This window comes from Cavia porcellus, unplaced genomic scaffold, assembly GCF_034190915.1.
Source record: "Cavia porcellus strain 051 isolate PalLab524CR breed Dunkin Hartley unplaced genomic scaffold, mCavPor4.1 scaffold_21, whole genome shotgun sequence".
NCBI lineage: Eukaryota > Metazoa > Chordata > Mammalia > Rodentia > Caviidae > Cavia > Cavia porcellus.
The window spans coordinates 34,837,191-34,860,163 of NW_026947504.1; the positions used below are offsets into that span (position 1 = coordinate 34,837,191).

Genomic DNA, 22,973 nt, shown 5'->3' on the forward strand with positions numbered 1-22,973 from the left:
AAGGAGGGAAAGAGGGGCTGAAGGGCAGGGAGGGGACTGGGGAAAAAGAAGCAGCAAGATAGCACAGGTACAAACTCCCTGTGATGAATGAGACGGTGATGTCCATCTAAAGTGTACCAGGGAGCTTAATGAATTTTATAAAAGGGAAGAAAAAAACCAAGAATACTCACATAAAGAGAGACAGAGAGAGAGAGAGAGACGGGGTTGGGGGGGAGCTAAGAGAAATAAGTAAGGGAGAGAGGAAAGCCAGCCATGTGGCTACCTGGGGACCATGCCAGAAGCTCCAGTCAGTTTGGTGGGCAGAGCAATGACCAATTCCATCACTGTGTGCACGCAAGAAAAAGGCTTTGTAGATGTTTTTCCCCTTAGTCTTTTGGGCTGGCTTTACGGAGTACAGTTTGTACAAAGGCAGCCCCTAAAACAGTTTGACTCTGAACGATCACGAGGTAGGAAACCAGTCACATAAAGAGAGCACAGATCTGAATGCTCAGGCTGTCTGAAACTGCCTTTCCTTGCCTTTCTGAAGGTTAACCCTCGGAACAGTATTTATGGACTGGAACCGTGGGGATTCCAAGGGGACTCCTGGATTAGTAGACGGGGAGATGGGAAATTTCCTCTTTCCCCAAGGGTTTTTCTTAAAATGGCCCATCTGACATAGAAGGGGCAGCAGGAGTTCATCGTGAAATGGTATCTTGGAGACTAAGGAGATGGATTCACGTTACAACTATGAAAAGGATTTTCTCCTGTGTCATCAAAATGCAGGCTATTTTTATTTTCCATTTAGTGACCAGAGAACTGGGCCAGATCTTGCCAGGGTCCCGGGAGGAATTTTACTCTTGGGTAAAGATGCTTGCAAAGGTCTGTCTAAGGCAAATCAGAAGGTGGAGGATCATAACTGGGGAAGGCAGGAGCTGTGGAAGTGGGGAAGCCAAAGATGATGGAAAGTGGTTTCCACAGCATGGGAAGACGCCAGAGCCCAGCTCCGAGCCGGCTGCGGTCCAATCTGACCTGTGCAAGCTTCAGAGATGGGTGGCGAGCTGGCGATTTACAGTTTCTCTGTACAATACCAGCTTTGTTTCATTTCAGGACTCTTGACAAGCCTGAAGGTTTACGAGATTCAGTAGCAGAACGTGGTCCATGCTGGTTACACTTTTATTTTTCAGTAAACAAAAGAGTGAATGAGTGAGTATGTGTGTGTGTGTGGAGTTGTTTTTGTTGTTTTGTTTCTGGTTTTTTTGTGGTGTGGGAGTTGGAACCCAGGGCCTTGTGTGCACTGGGCCAGAGCTCCAATGCTGACCCAGTCAGTGTATTTCTGTTTTCTTACACCCTGGGCTCGAGAACCTCACAGTTTGAAATGAGTTGGCTGAAACCAAAATCTGCTGCAAACACAGCCCTGCACGGCTGCTATGATGTGGATGAATCACTCCACCTCTCAGGGCCTCATGCTGCTTGTCTGGAAAATGAAGGTAGGATAGTGCCCACCTCACCTAGGTTCCTGGAGAAGACATTTGCAAAATAAAAAAGCAATTCTGCAGAGATTGTTTATGACAATATCTAGCACAGAGTAGACCAAATGTCCCTGCGATGATGCTTATTAAGCCTAGCAATCATTTTGAATCAAAAAGACGTTTAGGGGCTGAGGTGTAGCTCAGTGGTAGAAAGTGCTTGCCTAGCATGCACCACAGAGGGAGGATGAGAAGGAACAGGAAGGGAAAGAAAAGAAAGGAAGGGAAGAGAAGAGAGAGGAAGGAGGAAAGGGGGAGGGAGGCAAGGAAAGATGAAAGGAAGGAGAAAGAAAGGCAGGAAGAAAGGAGGGAAAGAAAAACCGAGTTTCAAGCTGGGCATACAGAAAGCACAAAAATCACATTAAATTAAAAAGAAAGATGCAAGGGGAAAACATTAAAGTCAATCCCCCACGACAGGAATTGATTAAAATGAAAACTTCTAAACAGTTGAATACTATGCCGTCACTAAAGCAGTAGTGTAAATATGGTGACACAGCTATTAAAAGATACATCTCATACATGTTAACTGAAAAATCAGATTACCAGTATCACACTTTGGTGTCTGTACAAAGGTCTCTGTTTTATACTTGTGCTCTTGTGGCTACCCACAAAAGGTGAAAAGTGTTACCTTCTGAGACGAATTATGGGTAGGGCTCTATATTTAAGATGATTTCACACAGCACGAGTGAGGAAAGGGGCTGACTTTGCTCTGTGTGACTGGGCAGATACTCAGCCTCAGTTTCCAAAGTTTGTAAAATAGACTTAGGAGGATCAGATGTGATAACTCGCAGGAAGGACTCAAGCACAGCCTGGCGCAGCTGAAAGCTCAAGGTGTCTTGGCATCAGGAAATGGTTTTATATCAGCAGCGATGGAAAACATCTTAGAAATCTAGCACCCCCACTGCAACCCAAAACCCACTTATTTATCGCAAAGTGTCGAGACTGCAATTAAACCTGAGTACTGAGGTTTTACTTTAGAAAAAACACCTCATACATTTGGTCTTAAAAGGAAAACATAAGAACAGATGATACCGCTGACTCTGTTATTCTTTTTTGAGCACATGCATGGGCCCCTGTGCACGCCATTATCCAGGGCTTGGCGGCTGGGGTGACAGGTTCGCCACCATTGCTGTACAGTATGTGCTTGGTAAGTCCCAAGAGCAGAGTCTTGGGAAAAAGGAGCCAGGAGCACTGTCAGGAGCAGCAGAATGGGACAGGACTTAGCTGGGTGCTCACGGTGCCTCCAAGAATCAAACATGTTTTCCCTCCTTCCTTGTCTGCCCAGCCTCTTCTCTTCCAGAGAAATGGGGGTAAAGTATCACCAGAGGCTTTAAAAGTGTCTGCAACCCCCTTGATGTATTTCACAGTCTGCTTTTCTGTGCATCCACTTCTGTCCTGGGCAGGCCCGGGCCCCCCTCTGCCCCCAGAACCCACAGAACCACCTGCTACCGCTCACACAGGGAAACGTTCACTTGCTGTCGGTTGGGGCAGAACTGAGAATTGCTAAAACTAACTGTTTCAGGAAAAAAGAAAATACAACGCTTGGGCAAAGCTAAGGAGACTCCTTCAGAAGAAATTCCTAAGCAATCATAACATCCTAATGTTTTGTTTTTTTTTTTTTAACCACGAAACTGAGAAATGTAACATAGATTGGGTGTTTATTATGAAGCCAAAGGATAAGAAATTCTGCAAACTCAGAGGTAAAATATCCTGGAAGGTTTTATCAAGGCCAGGACACCAGCACAGAGCCATGGGGGGAGGGGTCCAATCTTATAAAATGCAAACACTTAAAGGCCAGGCCTACCATAACCGGTGCGGTATTTGAGGAAGTAAATTGGAGAAACGAAGCTGGGAAGGTGAGGAAGCTGGAGCGGCTTCTGGCACACACGCCACGACCACAGCAAAGCTGTCGCAGGAGTAGTGTTTATCACAGGGATCTGTCAGTTACAGACGAAAAAACTAATCCTGTCGTTTGGTCACTGAAAAGCTCTTGCAATGAGATTAAACTACTGTACTTCATCATCCCAATTCAGATCACCTAAATTGCTGAATCCAGCAGTCAAGGAGATGCATCTTACTCTTCATTTGGCTTACTAGGAAATTTTAAACCTTTTATAACTAAAAAAAGGTGGTTTTGTGTGTCTGTTACTATGCGCCGGCTCATACCGAGGCCTCTATGCACAATAGGCCAGCTCTCCACCAAACTACATCCCAGCCTGAGAAATTTTAAGTAGATACTGAGTGTTGGGTGTTGTAGTCTGTGATCCTTGAAGTATATAGGGTGCCACTGGCTTTGGCCCAGATCATGCACTTGGAGCAGCTTTCTGGGAGTGGTGATAAATTCATTCATCACCACTAGGGAACCAGGCATTGTGATACAGAGCACCAAGCTGTATGGACATGACAAACCCAGAGGTGAGATACAGCAAACAAAGAAGTAACTATGCTACCAGATAAGAGGAATCAGGGCAGTACAGAGCACTGCGGGGGTGAGGATCTGCCCTAGATCAACTCACTCATTTCGTTACCACTGTAGAAAATCTACCAAGGACCAGGAGCACCAATTGGAGCCATGGAGTGAAATCAAATTAGCCAGCCCACTGCACTGGCCCATGACGCAGGTGTCAGAGACACAGTCCCCTAATCAGTGCTTCTATAAAATCTCCAAAGGTTGTGCAAGATGTCACCAGGACAGCAGCAACCTGCATACCTGGGGAGGGAGAGGGAGACAGACATTATCTGATCCCTCTTGTGGCCGCTCACAGTTTCAAATCCAACAAGACAAAATTAAAGTGACATTTGTTGAGCTAAATTGAGCTGGTCCTCTATCTCCTTGAATCAAGTTCATCGGGAAGTCCTATAACACAAAAAGTTTCGCTAGCATTCTGGTAGCGAGTACACTGGCACACAATACAAAGGAAAGAGGGGACAGCAAGTGATACACTGATATTCTAAACATGGGCCACGGACAATCATTTTAACCCGGGTAGAATAGGGCTGACTCCTTGATCTGCTCCTGTTAGAAGTTTGGTGACACTGAACAAGGACATATGATGATGGGTTGGGACCTCTCTAAAGCAGTGGTCCTGAGTCAGGGCAAATTTTTCTACCAGGGAGGATTTGGCAATATTTGCAGATATGTTTGGCAAACACAACTGGGAGAAAGGAGATGTGCTTTCAGCATCCAGTGGGTGGAGGCCAGGGAAGCTGGTAGCGCTTGCACTGCCCAGAACAGTCCTCCAAAACAAAGAACTGTCCAAATCCAAATGTCTGTATGCTGCAGTGAGAGACATTAGATGGAATATGGATTAGTCAGCTCGTGGACCAAGGGCTGTACTCTTAATGATCTTGAAAATGAATCCTTTGAATACTAGGGGTTTTGAGCAGAAGAAGGTAGATGGTTCCTTACCAGCCCTGCACTGAACCTCCTTTTAAAAACCCACATAGGGCTGAGGATGTAGCTCAGTGATAGAGCACTTGCGTGGCATATGCGAGGCCCTAGATTCCAGCTCCAGAAATGCACACACATCTAAGCATAGACCTGCTCCAAAGAATTTTCTGGAATGAGAAAATATCACAATAATCTAGGAGAATCAAGGGGAAAAGGATTCCACACTTCCTTTTCCTCTAAACCACAGCTGTCCAACAAGATACATGCGCCACAACTACCATTTATAAATCTCCAGCGATCTACGTAAAGAAAGTCAAAAGAAGCCAGTGAAATAAGTTGAGGAACTGATTTCACTACTAAAAGATATTCTCAAATACCATCACTTTGACATATAATCAATGCACAATGTAGTAACATTTTACATTCTTTTTTCACACTCAACTTTCAAATGATAGTATATATTTTATAGTTAGCAAGACATCTTTATCTGGACTAGCCACATTTCAAGTGTCCAGTAACTAAATATGCTTGTGACTACTACATTGGTCATCACAGGCCTAAATCTGTGATAGAAATCACCAGTTTCTCCTTAAAATGAAGTATCATTCCTTTAATCCCAGATACTCAGAAGGCTGAGGCAGGAGACTCACTTGAACCCAGGAGTTTAAGACTAGTCTGAGTAAGATCCTTAATAACAAAAAGGGATTGAGAAGGAAAAAAAGAAATAAAGGAAGGAAGAAAAAAGGAAGCAAGGAAAGGAGAAAAGGAAGGAAGGAGGGAAGGAAGGAAGTTGGGGAAGGAAGAAGGAAAAGAAGAAAAAATAAAACAGTATGAGAAAGTTGTCCCAATTCTGATTCAGTATGTCTAGAATAAGAGTCAGAAATACAGATTTTTAAACATTTGCCCAGAGGATTCTTATGCAGTTGGTTTATGAGTCTATGTGCCGCAAAACATTTATTTCAGATCATCAACTTGCTTGAGAAATAGCATGTGCCTGTGAGTTCCTCCGAGTCTAGGCTGACACTGTACCATGCAGATAAGAGGGGCCATCTCTCTAGAAGATGCAAAGAAAGAGTTGGAGTTTGCTTTTTCAACTAGAGAAAGGCGAATTTCTTCCATAAGAGAATCTTGAGTACAGTTGCCCAAACCCACAAACTTTCTTCACCACTTCTGTTTGGGCTGTTTCTGCATTTTTTTTGAAAGTCTAAATCGATACACCTATAGGTAATGTATTCCTGTTTTTAAGGAGTTTTATTTCCTCAACCATCTGTGAGCGTGCTCAGGAAGACAACAGTACAGCCCAGTACTCTCAAATAGGAAATAGCAATATGGTGACAGAAAATGCCACACACCCATGCTCCAACTAGTATGATTCTGTTTTTCATGGAGTAGGTTACATTCTCTGAAGCACTGTAAGACTGCTAGCATATCCTTACTTTGTGCTGTTATATTCTTGTTTTCAATATCAAAACAATATTCTATAAATGCACGGGGCTGGATATAACTCAGTGGCGGAGTACAAGCTCTGGGTTCAACCTACGTGTCTACCTAAAAGCAAAACAAGTGAATTCACTTCCCTAAGTTCAAAGCTGTCATCAGGGCAACAGGAAGGATTGTGCAAGAACATCGAATCTTAGGACTCTTTGTCACCTCACCTGTATCCATCTTCAAGGCTGCTCTGTTCACAAGGAAATGATTTTCGAGAGAAGGTCCATGTACATCGGATTTGTGGGTAAGCCTTAAACTTAACAGAAAAACAAAACTCTTCATATTGGTCAATTGCATAATCTTCACTTGAATTGGTAGCATTTATAAATCCTTTTTCTGTAAAACAAAGTGCATTTATCAATTAAATACCTGGCTTCATATGGATTGCGATGATACATTTTCTTTTATTCATTCAGCACAAGAAAGTGCAGATGTTGGTGTGCTGTGGGTCATGTTTGACAGTCAAGAATGAAATGATGGAAGATTCCCCAGTGCTACACCTGAGCTTGTAATCGAGAGACAAGAGCTTTCTTTTCTTTTTCTTTCTTTCTTTCTTTTTTTCCTTTCTTCCTTCTTTTCTTCCTTCCTTCCTGCTAAAGATTAATCCCAGGGCTGTTGCTAAATGCCAAGTTGCTTAAGATTGGGACTCAAACAATTAACCTTCCCACATAAATTTCAAATAAAATTACAGATGTCACAGACCATTTCAAGCAACCGAAAAGCTGCCCAACTGCTGGTCAAACATGTATACACTGAGACCCTGCTCCCAGCAAGCATAACTGCATGTAGTAACAGTACATAAAATAATCTCAAGGCACAAATAAGCAAAAAAACCAATCTGGTTAGCAACACTCACAAGATTTCTTTATTTGATAAAAGAATCGTGGCCATTTCTTAGTATGTTTATTATGGCTAAAGGCTGCACCTCAATCTGCAATTACTTAAGCGGGGTCATTTTCAAAGCCGACACCGCCCCCCACATCTCTATTCATCTCAGCGCTTGCATAGTTCTCTCAATGGTGGCTCACTGCGTTGGCAGTAGATTTTTAGGCCAAGTACTTATTAAGCAGGGTCTGAGGCTAGGGCAGAAGTGCACAAGCAGATGGCAACATTACCACGTAGTATGGGCAAAGACGGTGGCACTCATAGGACTGGGGTTTAACGGGAAAGGGAAGAGAATGGGTAGCCCATCTTTGCAAAGCTATTCTAACATAACTGCTTCTTCAGCTTTTTGAAATTATATTGAAATTATTGAAATCAAAATCTGCATTACCTACCTCGCATTCCATGCTAAGAGCAACTAGAAATACAAATACAGATTGCATGAGTAGCCTGTCTTACCTAGGATGGTAACCAGAGCCGACTGACTGGCATGCTTGGAGGAGGAACATGTGTAATATCCAGTGTTGTTTCTTCCCACTGATGACACAAAAGCAAACAGAATCCGTATCATAGTTCTGTTTGTCGAGTAGGTGCTCATCTCAAAGTAGCTGCCCTAGGTGTTAAGAAGACAGAGTTGCATTTAACATCTTCAGCCTGTGCTCTTTGCTCGTTGCCCTGAGCTTTCAGACTGTAAACGTGTCCTGTTACCTCTTCCAGGGCTTTGTTCTCTAATTCCCAGGAGAGTCCAAATCCGTGGTTCACATGAACAGCTTTGCACCGTATCCATAAGGGCTCCCCCACTTTCAAGAATAACTGAGGCAGTGTGGTTCGAGGGGTTTGATTTAGATCTGGAAGGTGAGAACAGCCCAAAAAAGCAAAAAAAAAAAAAAAAAAAAAAAAAGGGATTTTTGTCTTTATCATGAAATACATACTGAAACCAGTAAAAAACAAAGTTTTTATTAACCAATGCTATTAACCACGTTAATAAATTAATCTTTTAGAGGCTGACTACACTTTGATGAGAAATCTTCACACATAGAACACATACTGTTACATTTAAAATGATATAAAGGGGGCTGGGTGTAGCTCAGTGCTAGAGTGTATACTTAGCATGCACGAGACCTTGAATTCCAGTCCCAGCACTAAAATGAAATGAAATGAAATGACATGTGTAAAGGATAGACTCCCTAAGTTGAATGACTCCCTAAGCAGCTGCTGCTAGTCTCTAATGGTTCCTAAGGAGCAGTCAAGACACTGACAACACAAGTACAGACAGCTCAGTGTTACCTATTGTGAACAGCTTGGTGCATTCTCTGCCCAGTTCATTTCTTGCACAGCACCTTATATCTGTTCCAAATAATTCATGAAGGACCTTTTCCTCCTTTTTAACAACAGCTGGATTTTCTTCTTTACAGCTGTAATTGGAAAACAAACAAATGCCTTCTGACTAACCACATTTTCAAATTACTGCTATGGTTGGTGGTGAAGCTCAGAGGCAGAGCACTGGCCTTCCCAAGGCTCCAGGGTGGATCCCCAAAACAAAACAGAACCAAATCTGAACAGAACACAACACAACAAACAAATGTTCAGGAGGTGAACACAGTGACAGCTTTGAGAGCCGATTTTTATTTCATCTCAATTTTACTTATTATTTTAACTTACCTGTGGGAATAAAATAAAACATTTAACTGTCTTTTGCTGGGGAGTTCTCTTTTGGTTATTGTTTAAAGACAGGGAAAAGAAGGAAGACCCAATAAGAAAAACAGAGACAGTGAGAAGCAAAGTTGTGATGGGTTTTAGCGCAGTTGGGCAAGGCCAGCATTTGCATCCTTGGATCACAGACCATCAGGAAGGGGGAGAGAAGCTGATTGTTGGAGGCACCAGGATTCCCAAAGCAAACAGAAGAAGAGAGCATGGATGTCCCTCCCGAGGGCGGCCGGCTGGGAGCCCCTCAGTGTTCAGCCCAGCAGCTCTCTCTCCCATCTCAGCTAAGAACGGATTTGGTCCCTAAGAAGAGCTTCCTACTGGTGACTCTACCCAAAGCACAAGGGCGCTGGGTCACTCTTCTCTATCCTTTGAATCAAGTGTATTCTTTTCCCCATTTATGTCTCCTTCCTTCAGTTGTTCCTTATTACAAGGCTGTATAACTGAGTTCGTTTAGAACTGTTGGAAAATACAGAAAAACCCAAAGAAAAAAATTCTAAGTTATTCAAATTTTTATCACCCTGAGATAACTGTTACTATATGGATGTGTCTTTCCAATTTTTACTTTTTTTCTCTATACACACAATATAATTTATGGATAGCTCAAGTAAACTTTTTATCTCCTTCTTCTAAAGTTTAAAATTGTAATCATATGCCGGATGTGATAGCACATGCCTGTAATCCCAGCACACGGGACGCTGAGGCAGGAGGAGCATTGTTAGTTCAAGGCCAGCCTGGGCTACGTAGTGAGTTCAAGGCCAGCCTGAAATTTATCGTAAGACCCCGCCTCACACACACACACACAAACCGTAGTCATATAATCTGGGCTTTTTCCCACTTTTTCTCATATTTTGTCTCATTTTTTAACAAAAGTGGCTTAGATTTTAACTTGTTCAAACTGCATGAATTCTTCACTTAGCAACAACTCAGCTGTGCCACCTAATGAACACAAAACTAAGCACTTACTCAGAACACACGACCTGCCAGGCCAGCCTGTGCTTGCCCTATAACCTGTGCATCCGTGTGTCGTAACAGTCCTCTAAGGTAAGCACTCTCCCCTGCTGGGGACCGGGCTGTGCAAGGGGGAAGCTGCCGACCTCTGTGCATTCTCACTGTATTCTCACTGTGTATTCTCACTGTAAAAGTTCAAACTCACAGACCCTAAGACAAGACAGCACCTCAGCTGCCAGGAGCTGAACGGCACTCCAAGGATTCCAGGGCAATAAACAGTCGGCCTTGGGGTAAGACAGTTCTCCTGATTAGCAAGATTCACTGCCTAAGAAATGTCTTTGCCCTACTTCTCGAGGCCTGGCTCACGTTCACAGGCTTTCGCCTGAGGCCTCAGACGAACCCTCCACTTCCCACACCCCTTTTACATTGCTTAAGATCCAATAAATATGGGCTATCCAGGGAAGTCTTTGTCTTACCTCCAAGAGAGCTCTAACTTTCCTGGACTCCCCCAAACCGTATCACTGGGAAGATTGGGGGCCTGGCCAAGCTCCCACTAGTCATGTACCCCCATTCTTCTGACAAGGCATAGAGTTTAACATGGCCAAGATTACACTGCTGGTAAGCAGTAGGATTTAAAGCCATGTTACTTGGTTCTAGAGCGTATCCCCTTACACAAGTATATTAAGCTGCTTGCCCAGAATAAACAGAATGACCACAAATTAAACATTTAGTCACAGAGAGTTTCTTCCTCATAAGGGAATGATACTTTAAAATCAGTGTTTTCCTTTCTGCCTCCAACCAAAATGTTCAGGGAACCAACATTCTGGTAATTTGAAAGGACTTTAATTTGTATAGAGTAACACCCAGGGAGGATCTTGTAGTTGATCTCAAGGCCTCATCACTTAAAAGAAAAACCCTTACCTTCCTCCCTGTAAGACCCACTCTAGTCATTCTTTACATCTAGGAGCCAACATTTTCTGTTGAAATGAAATAAATTAAAATTTAAATACAACATGATGTCAGCTGCATTAGACACAAACAAAATAATAATAGCAAAATAATAAATGTAGGCTGTACCTTTCACCCTGCAGATCACAGAGTACCCACTCGACAGTAGGTTCTGGAACACCCTCGGATACACAGACCAGGGCATCCTCATTCTCCAGCTTTCTGAAGTAAGGTCTTCTTAATGTGTAGAGCAGTGTATCTAAAGCATCATAAATGATTAGCACTTAAATGTTAAAAGTAATTGTCTTGAGCAGTTCCCTCAAGAAAGAATTCTTATCATTTTTAAAAGGTGAATACTTTATACCACAGCTGTGTCTTCAGCTCTGCCCTCCCAGGCAATACATAAATTCAACCCTCGCTACCGTATCAGCTTCACCATTTCTCTCCTTGGCCAATTTATTTGGCCGTTTCACAAACCCACAGAGAACTAGAGTAAGCAGAGTGAAGCCACATGAAAATACAAACGCTCGGGGCTGGGGATTTAGCTCAGTGGCATAAGCGCCTGCCTTGCAAGCAGGCAGTCATGAGTTCGATCCCTGGTACCGATAAAAATGAAAAAGACAAAAAAAAAATATAAACGCTGGATGGATGAGAAAAGGAAACTCACAGTGGCCTACTGCTTAAAATTGCTTTAATTAATAGAGAGTTTAAACTCAATTTTCTTTCCATAATTGCACCAACAACTAGGTAGAAACATATCATGATGCAGAAATAGGAGAGGATGAAGTTAGAAATGGAGCAGAATCTAGAGGGTTAGTTGAGCTGCCCTGCCATGAACCAATACACACACTGACACAAATATAGGCACACACACACACACACTCATACACAGATACACACTTCCCATTCGCATACACAGACACACAGACATACACACACTCCCAGAGATGCTTAACATATCGACTTTCTAGTCTTGCCTGGATTTTTCTAGGACTGGAAGTCATTCCATCTCATGGTAAATTATTCCCTTCTTAAAAAAATTTTTTTCCCTGTACTTAATTCTATCTCATCTTTCTCCTTACAATAAATTGTATTTAAAAATACTAAGTATTTTTTGCTATATATAATACATAAATATATGCAACTATGTAGATGGAGGAACACATAGATTTTTTTTTCTTAGAAATACATCAATTTTGAAACATAAAAGAAATAACAATACCCACGTATCCACTACCCAATTTAATAACTGGAATACAAATAAGTATCTCTTAGTCTGCTTTTGTGCTTCTCTCCAGTTTTCTTTTCTTTTTTTTTTAAATAGATTCTTTCTTTTGGAGGGGGGTACTGGGGATCAAACTCACAACTTCATGCTTGCCAGCAGGCACCTATGCCACTGAGCTAAATCCCAGCCCCTTCTCTCCACTTTTCAACCCTTGTTAACTTTTATCCTGAAGCCTCCCCGAACAATATATTGATTTCCTTTCCTCCCCGGCTTCAGATGGGATATCAGGCAATATGTAGCTTCCACAACTTCATTTTTGCATCCTCCCTTATGTTTTTAAGGTTTGCTACATGGAATTCCACTGTAAATATATCACAGTTTATTCATTTGTTTCCTCACAGTGGACATTTGAGTTCTTTCTTGTCTTTCCTATTGTCAATCATGGAGCTATAAATGTCCCAGATGTTCCTATGAGGCATGTGTGCAACAGCTCCTTTAATAAAATACCGAGGAGCGGGACTGTTGGTCAACATGGTGTGAACACTTTCAGCTTGCTCAAGACAAAGTGAACCAATTAACAGACACTTGCACACCCCACTGTGAGATTTCCTGTGCTCTATATACTTTACCAAGACTACCTAATTCTCAACCCACTAATTTTTCTAGTGGGTAAAAAATAGCATCTGATTGTGGTCTTAACTGTATTTCTCAATTATTAATTTACTATGTGTTAAAATAATGGACTGGGGCTGGGTGTGGTGGTGCTTGCCCTAACCCTAACCCTAACCCTAACTTGAAGGGCTGCTGAGAGCTGTGCCAGCCTCGGCTATGTAGTGAGTTCAAGGGCAGCTTAAGCCACACAGTCAGGTCTTGTTTCGAAAAATTCAAAACAAAACAAAAAAACCTTACTGACTGACCCAACTATAAGCTTTCCACTTTTAACTGTCAGATGTCATCTTTGGAAGAGTCTTTCTCCCAAAGCCCCTTGATGGAGTCCAATCATGCCACACCTGGTGGAGTAGGGCACATGCGTCATTGCTCAAATAAATGCTTACATTTCTAATGTACCTAAGTTTATCTTTAACACATTATAGACTGTTAATGTTTTATATTCTAGAAATAAAATGATGACTCATATCTGTTTCACTTTTTACTGATTTTTGAAAACTTGTTTTGCTTCTTACAGATTTTTAAATTTAATTTAATTTTTTAAAAAAGGGGTAAAAATAAATATAACAAAACAGAACAAAGCAGATCAGAAGAAAACAATGTGACATAGATTTCAAAACAAGACAATAGGAGATCTACAGTGGCTACTGTAATGTCTCTTGTTTTCTTCTAAATGGTTGTTGCTTCTTCAGATTTCTAAAAGCTCTTTAAATAATAAAACTACTAAGGCTATTAAATCTTTGTTGATATCTATTTCTTCTTCTTCTTTTTTTTTTTTTTTTTTTTTGTAGTGCTGGGATTTGAACCCAGGGAACACTGAGTTACATCACCAGACCTTTAAAAAAAATTTTTTTTTTTAAATTTAAAACAGAATTGACTAAGTTTCCCAGGCTAGACTTGAATTTGTGATCCTTTTTCCTCAGCCTCTAATCAGCTGGGATTATAGGAATGCACAACCCTGCCTGGATGGTGGCTTCACTTTTTCTCCCTGCAATTTTTAACTTTTGGTCCCAATTCTACTCTCTAAAATTTTTTTGAATGTCTAGTTTAAGCTAGGCATGGTAGTACATGCCTGTAACCCCAGCATTCAGGAGGCTGAGGCAGGAGGACTGCTGTGAGTTTGAAGTTAGTCTGAGCTACCAGGAAGTTCAAGGTTAGCTTGAACTGCATAGTGAGATGAGGCTCAAAAGAAAAAAGGCTTAAAAAGTTTCTTAAAGGATTTGTCTTGTTCCTTACGGTTTGCATATGGCCTGGCATTTCCATGCACCTGCGCTGCCCAGTATACAGAAGCAATTAGCTGTGCATGGCTATTTAAATACAGACACTACTGAAAAGTTAATAAAACTAAAACTTTGGCTTCTTAGTTATACTAGCCACACTGCAAGTGTTCAAGTAGCCAGGGGCTATGGACAGAGCAGATAAGGAACATTTTCATCACATCAGAAACTCCTGGATCATGCTGAGACCTTCCAACCCCAGAAAGCTATGTTTTTATTTTCTCATCATAGGCAAGGAAATCGAAGCTCAGATATACTCAGTGATTTCCCACAGGTAGTGGCATCGTGACCAGAGCCCAGAACTTCTGATTCCAAAATCAAAATGCTTCTCAAATTTTCCCTGTCACTCACCTGCTTTGAAAAAAATGGGGCCCCTGAATGCAATATGTTTTAGGTTTTTAAGGAACATTCACAGTCTGAGAATTCACAGCATGCATCAAAGATTCTCAGTACACAACAGTATACAACAATTCAGCAGAACTGAATTCAATCAACCTAGCTACAAATTGAGAGAAGCCTGAAGGCTATGTCTAAACCCCAGGACCGATGCGGAATGGGTCGAAGTCTGTTCTTCGGCACAGTGGGAATACCTCACAGCAAGGTGGACTTACTTCTTATACTCACTGTAAACAATATTGTGTAATTGGTAACTTCACTCTGGATAAAAAGCAGGTATTCTCCAGCTTGGGTCTCTGTCATTTTCAAAATGACCATGGATACAACTCCTCTGCAAAACAGGAAAGAGAACTGGTTACTTTGGAAAATGTGTGAAACTAAAAACAAAATTTCACACTGAGTCAGAAGGTGAGCTGGTGGCTCCTGACGGCTGTGGCTCGTTGGCTGCCATGCGGAGAGTATAGCTTTTGCTGGGGATCCTATACAGCCTGAGCATTGCTAATTCGACTTTGATTTTTGATTTTTGTTGTTTTGTTTTTGGTGGTACTGGGAATTGAATCCAGGGCCTTTGCACAGAGCTATATCCCCTGTCCCTTTAGTTTAAATTTCTTTTCTTTTCTTTCTTTCTTTCTTTTTTTTTTTTTTTTTTTTTTTTTTTTTTTTTTTTTTTTGGTCCTGGGGATTGAATTCAGGACTTGTACTTGCCAGGCAGGCGCTTTGCTACTGAGCTAAATCCCCAGCCCTACTTTTTATTATTTTGAAACTGAGTCACTAAGGTGCTAAGTTGCCCCGGCTGGGCTCGAACTTGCGATTCTCTTGTGTCAGTCTTCCAGGAGGAGGACCTCCCCTCCCCATGCCCAACTCCGATCCTGGTTTTGAGAGGCTCCCGTCCTAGAAAAATGAATGAGCTCCACCCCACTACCATCAGTTCCTGTTCCCTCTGCTCTTCAGAAAGAAGTCCGTTGTCCCCACACCACAGCCCTGGTGGCGTATGGGCCTGGGCAGCAGCCTGCAATTCTCAAGGACAAAGTACGTTCTGCGATCACTTTAACCCAGTCACCTGACCAGAGGCTTTGTGTCCCCATTGGCAGAGTCAGATGATTGTCCAAGTGATGCACCCTGGGGTAAAGAATGTTCCTCCTTCTGATATTGGCCCCTCTCTCTACATGGAAGAATTCAGGCCACTCTGACACCAGGTATTTTCTTGAGAAGCAATGTACCACTGACATACCACATAAATAGAAAGAAAAGGATGTCTCAGTGTTAATGCTTTTAACTTGTCAAATAATTGATCAAGAATTTGCTTGGGGCCATTCTCTTGAGAGTGATCATTGTGATGTGGATTTGGTGACATTGCTGGTTTGTTTGTTTGTTTGTTTTTGAGACAGAGTCTTGCTATGTAACCCAGGCTGGCCTTGAACTCACAGCAATTCTCCTGCCTCGGCCTCCCTTGTGCTGGGAATACAGATGTGGACCACCATGCCAGGTTTTGTTTATTTGTCCTTCAATGCTGGGGATAGATCCCAGGGCTTCCAAAGGCTCCAGCCATCACTGAGCTACACTTCAGCTCCTAAAAACTCAGGCATTTGATTTTTCTGCCTCTGAAGAACCAGAGTCTAGATATGATTCTCTACTGTTAAAAAGCTGCTAACAATGATCAGGTACTAAGCTAACTAACCAACAGAACAGCACTGACTTTCACTAGCAAACTGGGTTGTCTGTCCTGGAGAAATGAAGGCAACTTCTACAAAGTGAAAAGATTCCTACTTTTGTTAGTTCAATCTGCTGAGAACTGCTCGGGACATAAAACTGTAATAAGATTACCAGAAATTCTTTTTTTGTGTGTCTTTTTTCTTCTTTCTTTTCCCCAGCACTGGAGATGGAACCCACAGCCCCGTGCATGCTAAGCAAGTGCTCTGTCACTGCAGGGCCAAAGTTCTTAATAGAAAAATAATTCCAACGTAAAAGTAACCAAAAACCAGAAGTGGGTAATAGTCTCAAAAGAGGAAAGGAAAATGAATATGTTCTAACACTTAGACCTACACTTCAGAATCACACCCACCGTCCCGACACTTGCACAAGAGTTTGACCACGAAAAACAAATACAAATACAGAGCTGGTACAAGTTGGTCAGAGAAATGTTCTCCACCGTTTTGGTCAGGGGCATGGGACTCTTTTTCAAGCCGTTTGGAAACAATTTACTGCATTATTCTTGGAATGCAATGCTTTGCCGACAGCTGTGAGTAACCAGAACATCCCCAAGAATTAAAGAGAAAAGCAGCCTTAGAATCGATAACTAGCTATTTAAATGGTCTGTGTCCCGGGCCCTAGGTAGCATCAGCAAGAGGAGGAGGACAGCAGAGGGCAGCAGTCAACAAAGAGTTAACACAGAGCTTTGGTCATTGGCCTCAAATTGAGTCAGAGAGAGAGAAAGTGAGAGAGAGAGAGAGAGACAGAGAGACAGAGAGAGACAGAGAGAGACAGAGAAACAGATAGAGAGAGAGAGACAGAGAGAGTGAGACAGACAGACAGAGAAACAGAGAGAGCCAGGGAAAGAGACAGAGGGAGAGAGACAGAGACAGACAGACAGAGATAGAGACAGAGACAGAGAGAGACAGAGAGAGTGAGACAGACAGACAGAGAAACAGAGAGAGCCAGGGAAAGAGACAGAGGGAGAGAGACAGAGACAGAGAGACAGAGATAGAGACAGAGACAGAGAGACAGAGACAGAGAGAGATAGAGAGACAAACAGAGGCACAGAGAGAGAGAGAAGAGAGAGAGAGGTCAATGCTCCCTAATCAGATCAGAGTATATAACGTTGCAATTCTTATTGTACCATGGAACCATATAGATAAAACCAAATGTTCTTTCGCCAAGTGTTTCTCACAAAGGAGTTTTTGTTACTTTAACTGGAATGAAACGGAAGCTTTCTTCTTTGTATTTAACATAATAGCCAATTTAAAAACAAGACAAAAAAAAATCTCAAGCATTCTTTTAATTATTTGTTTTCCAATGCGCAGCCCTCGAGGCTGCTCTTACTGTAGCTCCTTCTCTGTCTGCTTCCCTCTCCCTCTGGGAGACTCTGTCTCTGCGTATATAATTTACATACCATTTTATAGATAAACCTCCTTAATGATATATTTAACTTTTAGAGCAGTTTAGATTTACAGAAAAACAGATCAGAAAGTAAGGGAATATCCTCCCTGTGCGCTTCTGGTTGCACGAAGTTTCCTGTATTGTTAATATCCTGCACCGGTGTGGTGTATCTTTTACAACTGATGAACCAATATTGAAACATGATTATTCATCAAACGCCATGGTTTACACTAAGGCTCACTTTTTGCATTTAAATCCTGCGGGAGTCGCTACTACCTAACGCCGTGTGCCCATGTCCTAACCCTATTTTAGTTCACTATTTCATTGGAGACAAGAGTTCCAATAGATACAGACAGAAACTTGAAGAGGCCTTTCAAACAAACCGTATTTGGTGCATGGAAATATTGGTCCCAAAATTCATGTGACTGTGCATCCCCGCCTCTCTTACCTGTTCAGGAAATCAAAGTGTGGCTGGCAATCCAGCGAGCTGTGTTTAAAGACCCAAAGACAGGAAATGTTCCCGGGGGTGGCGACCAGCACTTGCAGTGTGATAGACGCGGACATGTCCACCTCCACAGTGGCTGTGCCATACACTGCCCCCGCACTCTCAGGTCTCAGCATGCATCCAAGGTCTTCCTGAGATTCCGGCACCTACATTATAAATAGAACAATGAGAATTCACAGCAGCTGTAGATTTAATGGATTCTCTTCTTGGCATGGACCCTGTATCAAATCCATGCACAATGACATTCTATCCATACTCCCCAGGTATGCTGGGACCCATGGAGAGTGTGCTACTGACTGAAAATCCTATTGCTTACAATTCTGTAAAGAAAAAAACAAATAATTGCAGGCTGCATTTCTAATGTGATGTATAAACTGCTACAGGTTGATTGTGGTCCCCCCTTCCCTCCCAGTTCATACATTTAAACCCTAGCTCTCAGCCCATCAGAATATGACTTATTTAGAAACAGTCTTCATAGAAGTTATCAAGTTAAAATGGCATCATGAGGATGGACATTAATCCAATATGACTTGTGTCTATTGAAAATATAGGAGTTTTGGGGACACATACATACCAATAATCTACATAACAACAGACAGGAGAGTGCCAGGCAAACATGAAGACAGCCTACAAGCCCAGAACAGAGGAAGATTCTCTCCTAGAGTCCCTCAGAAGGACCCAAATCTATCAAAACCTTAAGTTTGGACTTCTAGTCCATATAGACAAGATCAAAAATTTCTAGTGCTCAAGTCACCCAATCCATAGACTTTTGTTATATTTATCTTAGCAAACTAATAAACAGACCAGAATTACAAACACTAGGTAAATGTTTTTAAAAGCATTAGTATAGAGATAAGAATCTTCATAGCAAAGGTAAATTGGTATGAGAATTTTAAAACCAAATTTTTCTGGACACATGACCCCACAGGCTAAGCGTCACTACCATACTTCTTGCCTGCTTTAAATAAGTGAGATATTTTGAAATAGGAATGTGGTACCAGCTTCTGCTGGACACCACTTCTTACTGCCCTACTCTATGTAAGTGCAGTATACACACATGTGTGTACACACTTCTTTAGTTGAAGAACAAGCTATTACTTCTGCTAAGTATAATAAGCCATATTTTTAACTCCTTGTTCACTTAGTATTTGACAAGTTCACTTAGTATCTGAGAAGTGTCTCACCATCTACCAGGTACTGTAGAGTTAGAAAGAAAAATCAAATACTGATCTTGTCCTCAAAGAGTTTTGTGTCTAGCAGCAAGAAATAGCTAAAGCATGATTTGCCCCATAAGATACCACATACTCTGAAAGGTAAATGTTAAGTACTGTGGAACTTAAGAGGGGAAAAGAAACCTCTAAGTTACTGTCAGTGATGCTTCACTGCGCAGTTCAACTGGGGCTTACCAGATAAGTACTAGTAAAAGGGAACTGACATAGTAGGAGAAAATATTCACACCATGAATTGCAAATAAAGGGCTAATACCGCTAATTGATGAAGAACTTTGGAAAAACCTTAGGACACAAGACCAATAACACACACCAAAGATGTACAAAGGTGGCCTTTCTCCATTTCTGATTGCAGCTTGTCAGAGAAAAGAAACCAAGGAAAATTGAGAGGCTCACACATGTCCAAGGAAAGCAAAAGAAAAAAACTGGGACAGCCAGAGGCAGCGCACACGAAGTGGGCTCCTGGTGGCCTGAGGGGTCCAAGGCCCTCCAAGGGTCCCTGGCTATTCCCCCAGGATCTGCAACAGCCCGCAAGTCAGAGAGCTAGTCTTCTTTCAAAGAGCAAAGAAGACAAAAATTCAAGGAACATCTGATAAGACAAAAATCACTTTAGCAATACAAATAGGCAAATCAGATTTCCAGAATGATGATAGCTGAAGATCAGATCTTAGAAGGGGCAAAACTTCTGAGACTTAAAACAAAAATGAACTCGTCTGAATGAGTGGAGAGCTGTCAGAGGAAGCGTGCTGAAAAGACCTGCTAACTCAGTCACTAGCCAGCCCACGGAAGAGAGACAAGATGGAAACCCAGCTGGGTCCTTCTGGACCACCATGGCAGAAGAGGAAGAACAAAGATTATTTACTGGCAGAGTAAACAAGATAATTGCTGAATGCCTGAACCTGATTACCAAGGGATGCCCCAAAGAAGAAATAATGACCACACTGAATACCTGATTAAAAATATCCCAGATGCTAAAAAACTTGTTAAATATTGGATATGTCTTATACACATTGAATCAATCACAAGTTCTAAGGAAAATATTATCTCAATTTATGAGAATGCCTTTCTGGCAGGAGCTCAGCTTACTAATGAGATGCAACAGAAAATTGTGGATATTATAACAATAAAGAAACAAGAAAAAAAAATAACTGTGGATAAATTATTGAAGATGCTTAGAGAACCAAGGAACAAATTTAGGAAATCAACATTGGGGATACAGATGTTAATCTAAAGCAAGGAAAACCAGAAATGGAGAATTTAACATAATAGAAATGTGGCATTTGAAGACTGTGAAAAATAGAAAGATCATAAAACAAAATATCTAATGACAATTTAAAAACCCTGACACAGAAAATAGATCAAGTTGATTAATTAAATATAACATTTCTATTATGCCATGTTCACAAAACATAAAAAAAGATGCAACTTGATGGAACAAATTCTGCATGTCAAGAGCTAAAGTTTCTAATACCACTGAAACATTCTTAACATCTTATAGAAGACTTCTAAACTGCCTGATATGTTAAAAGACAGTTACCCTTGTGCATCTTCACTGGAACAGTTATCAGAGTTAGGAGGTAAAACATATGCTTTTGTGTGCTGCTCGGTTACTTTTCTCTCACTGGGATAAAATATCTGACACCCAAAATGAAGGAAGGAAAGGTTTATTTAGCTCACTGTTTGTGGAGGTTTCAGTCCATCATCAGCAGGCTCCAGGGCAGGGGTGGCATGGCCCTGGGGCAACACTTCAAGGCAGCAGCCAGAGCAAAGAGGGAGCAAGCCTCTTTCCCTTGCTTATATTGTACAGACACCCCCCCTCGGACCCCCCACCTCTGCATCCAAGGCTGATGCAGCACTTACAAAACCTCCTTGACCTCCCCTTGCAGGAGATGAGGATATTTACAAAGAATCCTGGCTCCCAGCTGAGTCTGGCTGCTAAACTTCTAAACTTTGCAAATTGTATCAACCATAACATATGTCACCCTAATCTAACACTGTGATACCTCAGAGGAGAAACACAGATCAAAAAGAGAGTGAAGGACTTTGTTATTCCTGAGGCATTTTGGGTCTAGCTCCATAATTCCTTTGAACCTGGAATCCTAAGTATGCACGGAAGTAGGATCTGATATTGACATTCATGTCACACGGGTTGTTCAGCTATGTGTGGAAAACTAACCCTTCCAGGTTAATCTCAACAGACTGAGTTTTTCTTTAAGATAAGTACATTTCATCAGTTCATGTATTGTGTTTCTTAAATATAAATATATTTGTTATGATGTTATTTTGTTTACTTTATTAAATGTACATACAGTAACGGTGCATCATCAGAAAATGAGGTATTCTAGAAAGAATTTATATTACATGGACATATTTCAAAAAACTGTGATCTATGTTCCTGGCTTTTTTACTGTTTTAAAGAGAAAGAAACAGAAAAATCAAGAAGTAAACAATTAAAAACAACAACAAAAGCAAAATGACAACAATAAACAAACGGCAATATAGGATTTTAAAATAAGATGATAGGAATTTAACAATGGATGTTATACTGCATATTGTTATCCTCAAAGCAATTGCTTAGCCTCACAGATACAGGCATGCAAAACTGATCAAACAATGTAATTTCCCTTTAAGAAATTTCTTTCCCTTTTACTGTATCTATTGTAACTTTTGGATCTTATTTACTCTTTCAATTTTTTACACTAGCAAGACAATACTGTGTTTATACATGCAAGTCTGATTTATTTCACTTTTGAGTATAGTTTCTAGTTGCATCTATTTACCTATAAAAGCCTTGAGTTTATCATTCTTGATGGATGAGTAGTATTCCATTATACAAAAAACACCACATTTTAAAAATCCATTCGGCAGTTGATGGGAATTTGGGTTGTTTCCAAAATTTAGCTAATATAAACTGTGCTGCTATAAACATGGGTGCACATATATTGCTGTGCTATGATGTTTTCAATTCTTCAGGAAAAATACCTTGAAGAGGAATAACTGGATATAATGCATCCTCTAATCCTAGTTTTTGAGGAATCTCCATACTGATTTCCATATTGGTTGCACAAGTCTACACTCCCACTAACAATGGAGAAGGGGTTCTATTTCCTCACAGCTTCTCCAGCATTTGCTATTGGTTATTTCTTGACATTAATCAGTCTTTCTGGAGTGAGATGACATCTCAGTGTAGTTTTAATTTGTATTTTTTTGAATGACCAATGATGTTATACTTTTTTTTATATATTTATTTGCCATTTGTAGTTCTTCATCTGAGAATTTTGTATTCATCTCAGGTGCCCATTTTTGGATTGGTTCTTCAAATCTGGGGAGTCTGATTTTTTTCAATTCTTTGTATGTTCTAGATAAAAGTCCTTTGTCTGAGGGACAGTTAGCAAAGGTTTTTTTTCCCAATCTGAATGTTTTATTTTCACTCTGTTGGTGATTTCTTTTGATGTGCAAAATCTTTTTAAGAAGATGAGATCCCAGTTGTTGATTTTTTTGAAGTACTTCCCATGCAGTTTGGTTTTTGTTCATGAACTCTCTGCCTACACCTATGTCCTCAAGATTTCTACCTACTTTGTCTTCCAGTAGGTTTAGTGTTTCTGTCTTATTGGTTAGGTCTTTGATCTATTTGGACTGTAGTTTAGTGCACGCTGGCAGGCATGCATCTAGTTTAAGTCTTCGGCATGTAGAAAGCCAGTTTTTCC

The 22,973-nt window shown here is 41.1% G+C and overlaps 1 protein-coding gene across 1 annotated transcript in view; it reads right to left on the reverse strand.

Annotated features, from left to right (window-relative positions):
* Flt3 (fms related receptor tyrosine kinase 3) overlaps nucleotides 1-22,973 on the reverse strand; it is an 84,595-nt gene that overhangs the window by 27,708 nt on the left and 33,914 nt on the right. Inside the window, exons 3-9 of the mRNA XM_063232553.1 lie at nucleotides 17,981-18,183; nucleotides 14,652-14,767; nucleotides 10,999-11,128; nucleotides 8,554-8,681; nucleotides 7,975-8,114; nucleotides 7,726-7,879; nucleotides 6,552-6,720 (exon numbers count right to left, since the gene is read on the reverse strand). Coding sequence (XP_063088623.1) covers nucleotides 6,552-6,720; nucleotides 7,726-7,879; nucleotides 7,975-8,114; nucleotides 8,554-8,681; nucleotides 10,999-11,128; nucleotides 14,652-14,767; nucleotides 17,981-18,183 — 1,040 coding nt within the window. The remainder of the gene's footprint in view (nucleotides 1-6,551; nucleotides 6,721-7,725; nucleotides 7,880-7,974; nucleotides 8,115-8,553; nucleotides 8,682-10,998; nucleotides 11,129-14,651; nucleotides 14,768-17,980; nucleotides 18,184-22,973) is intronic.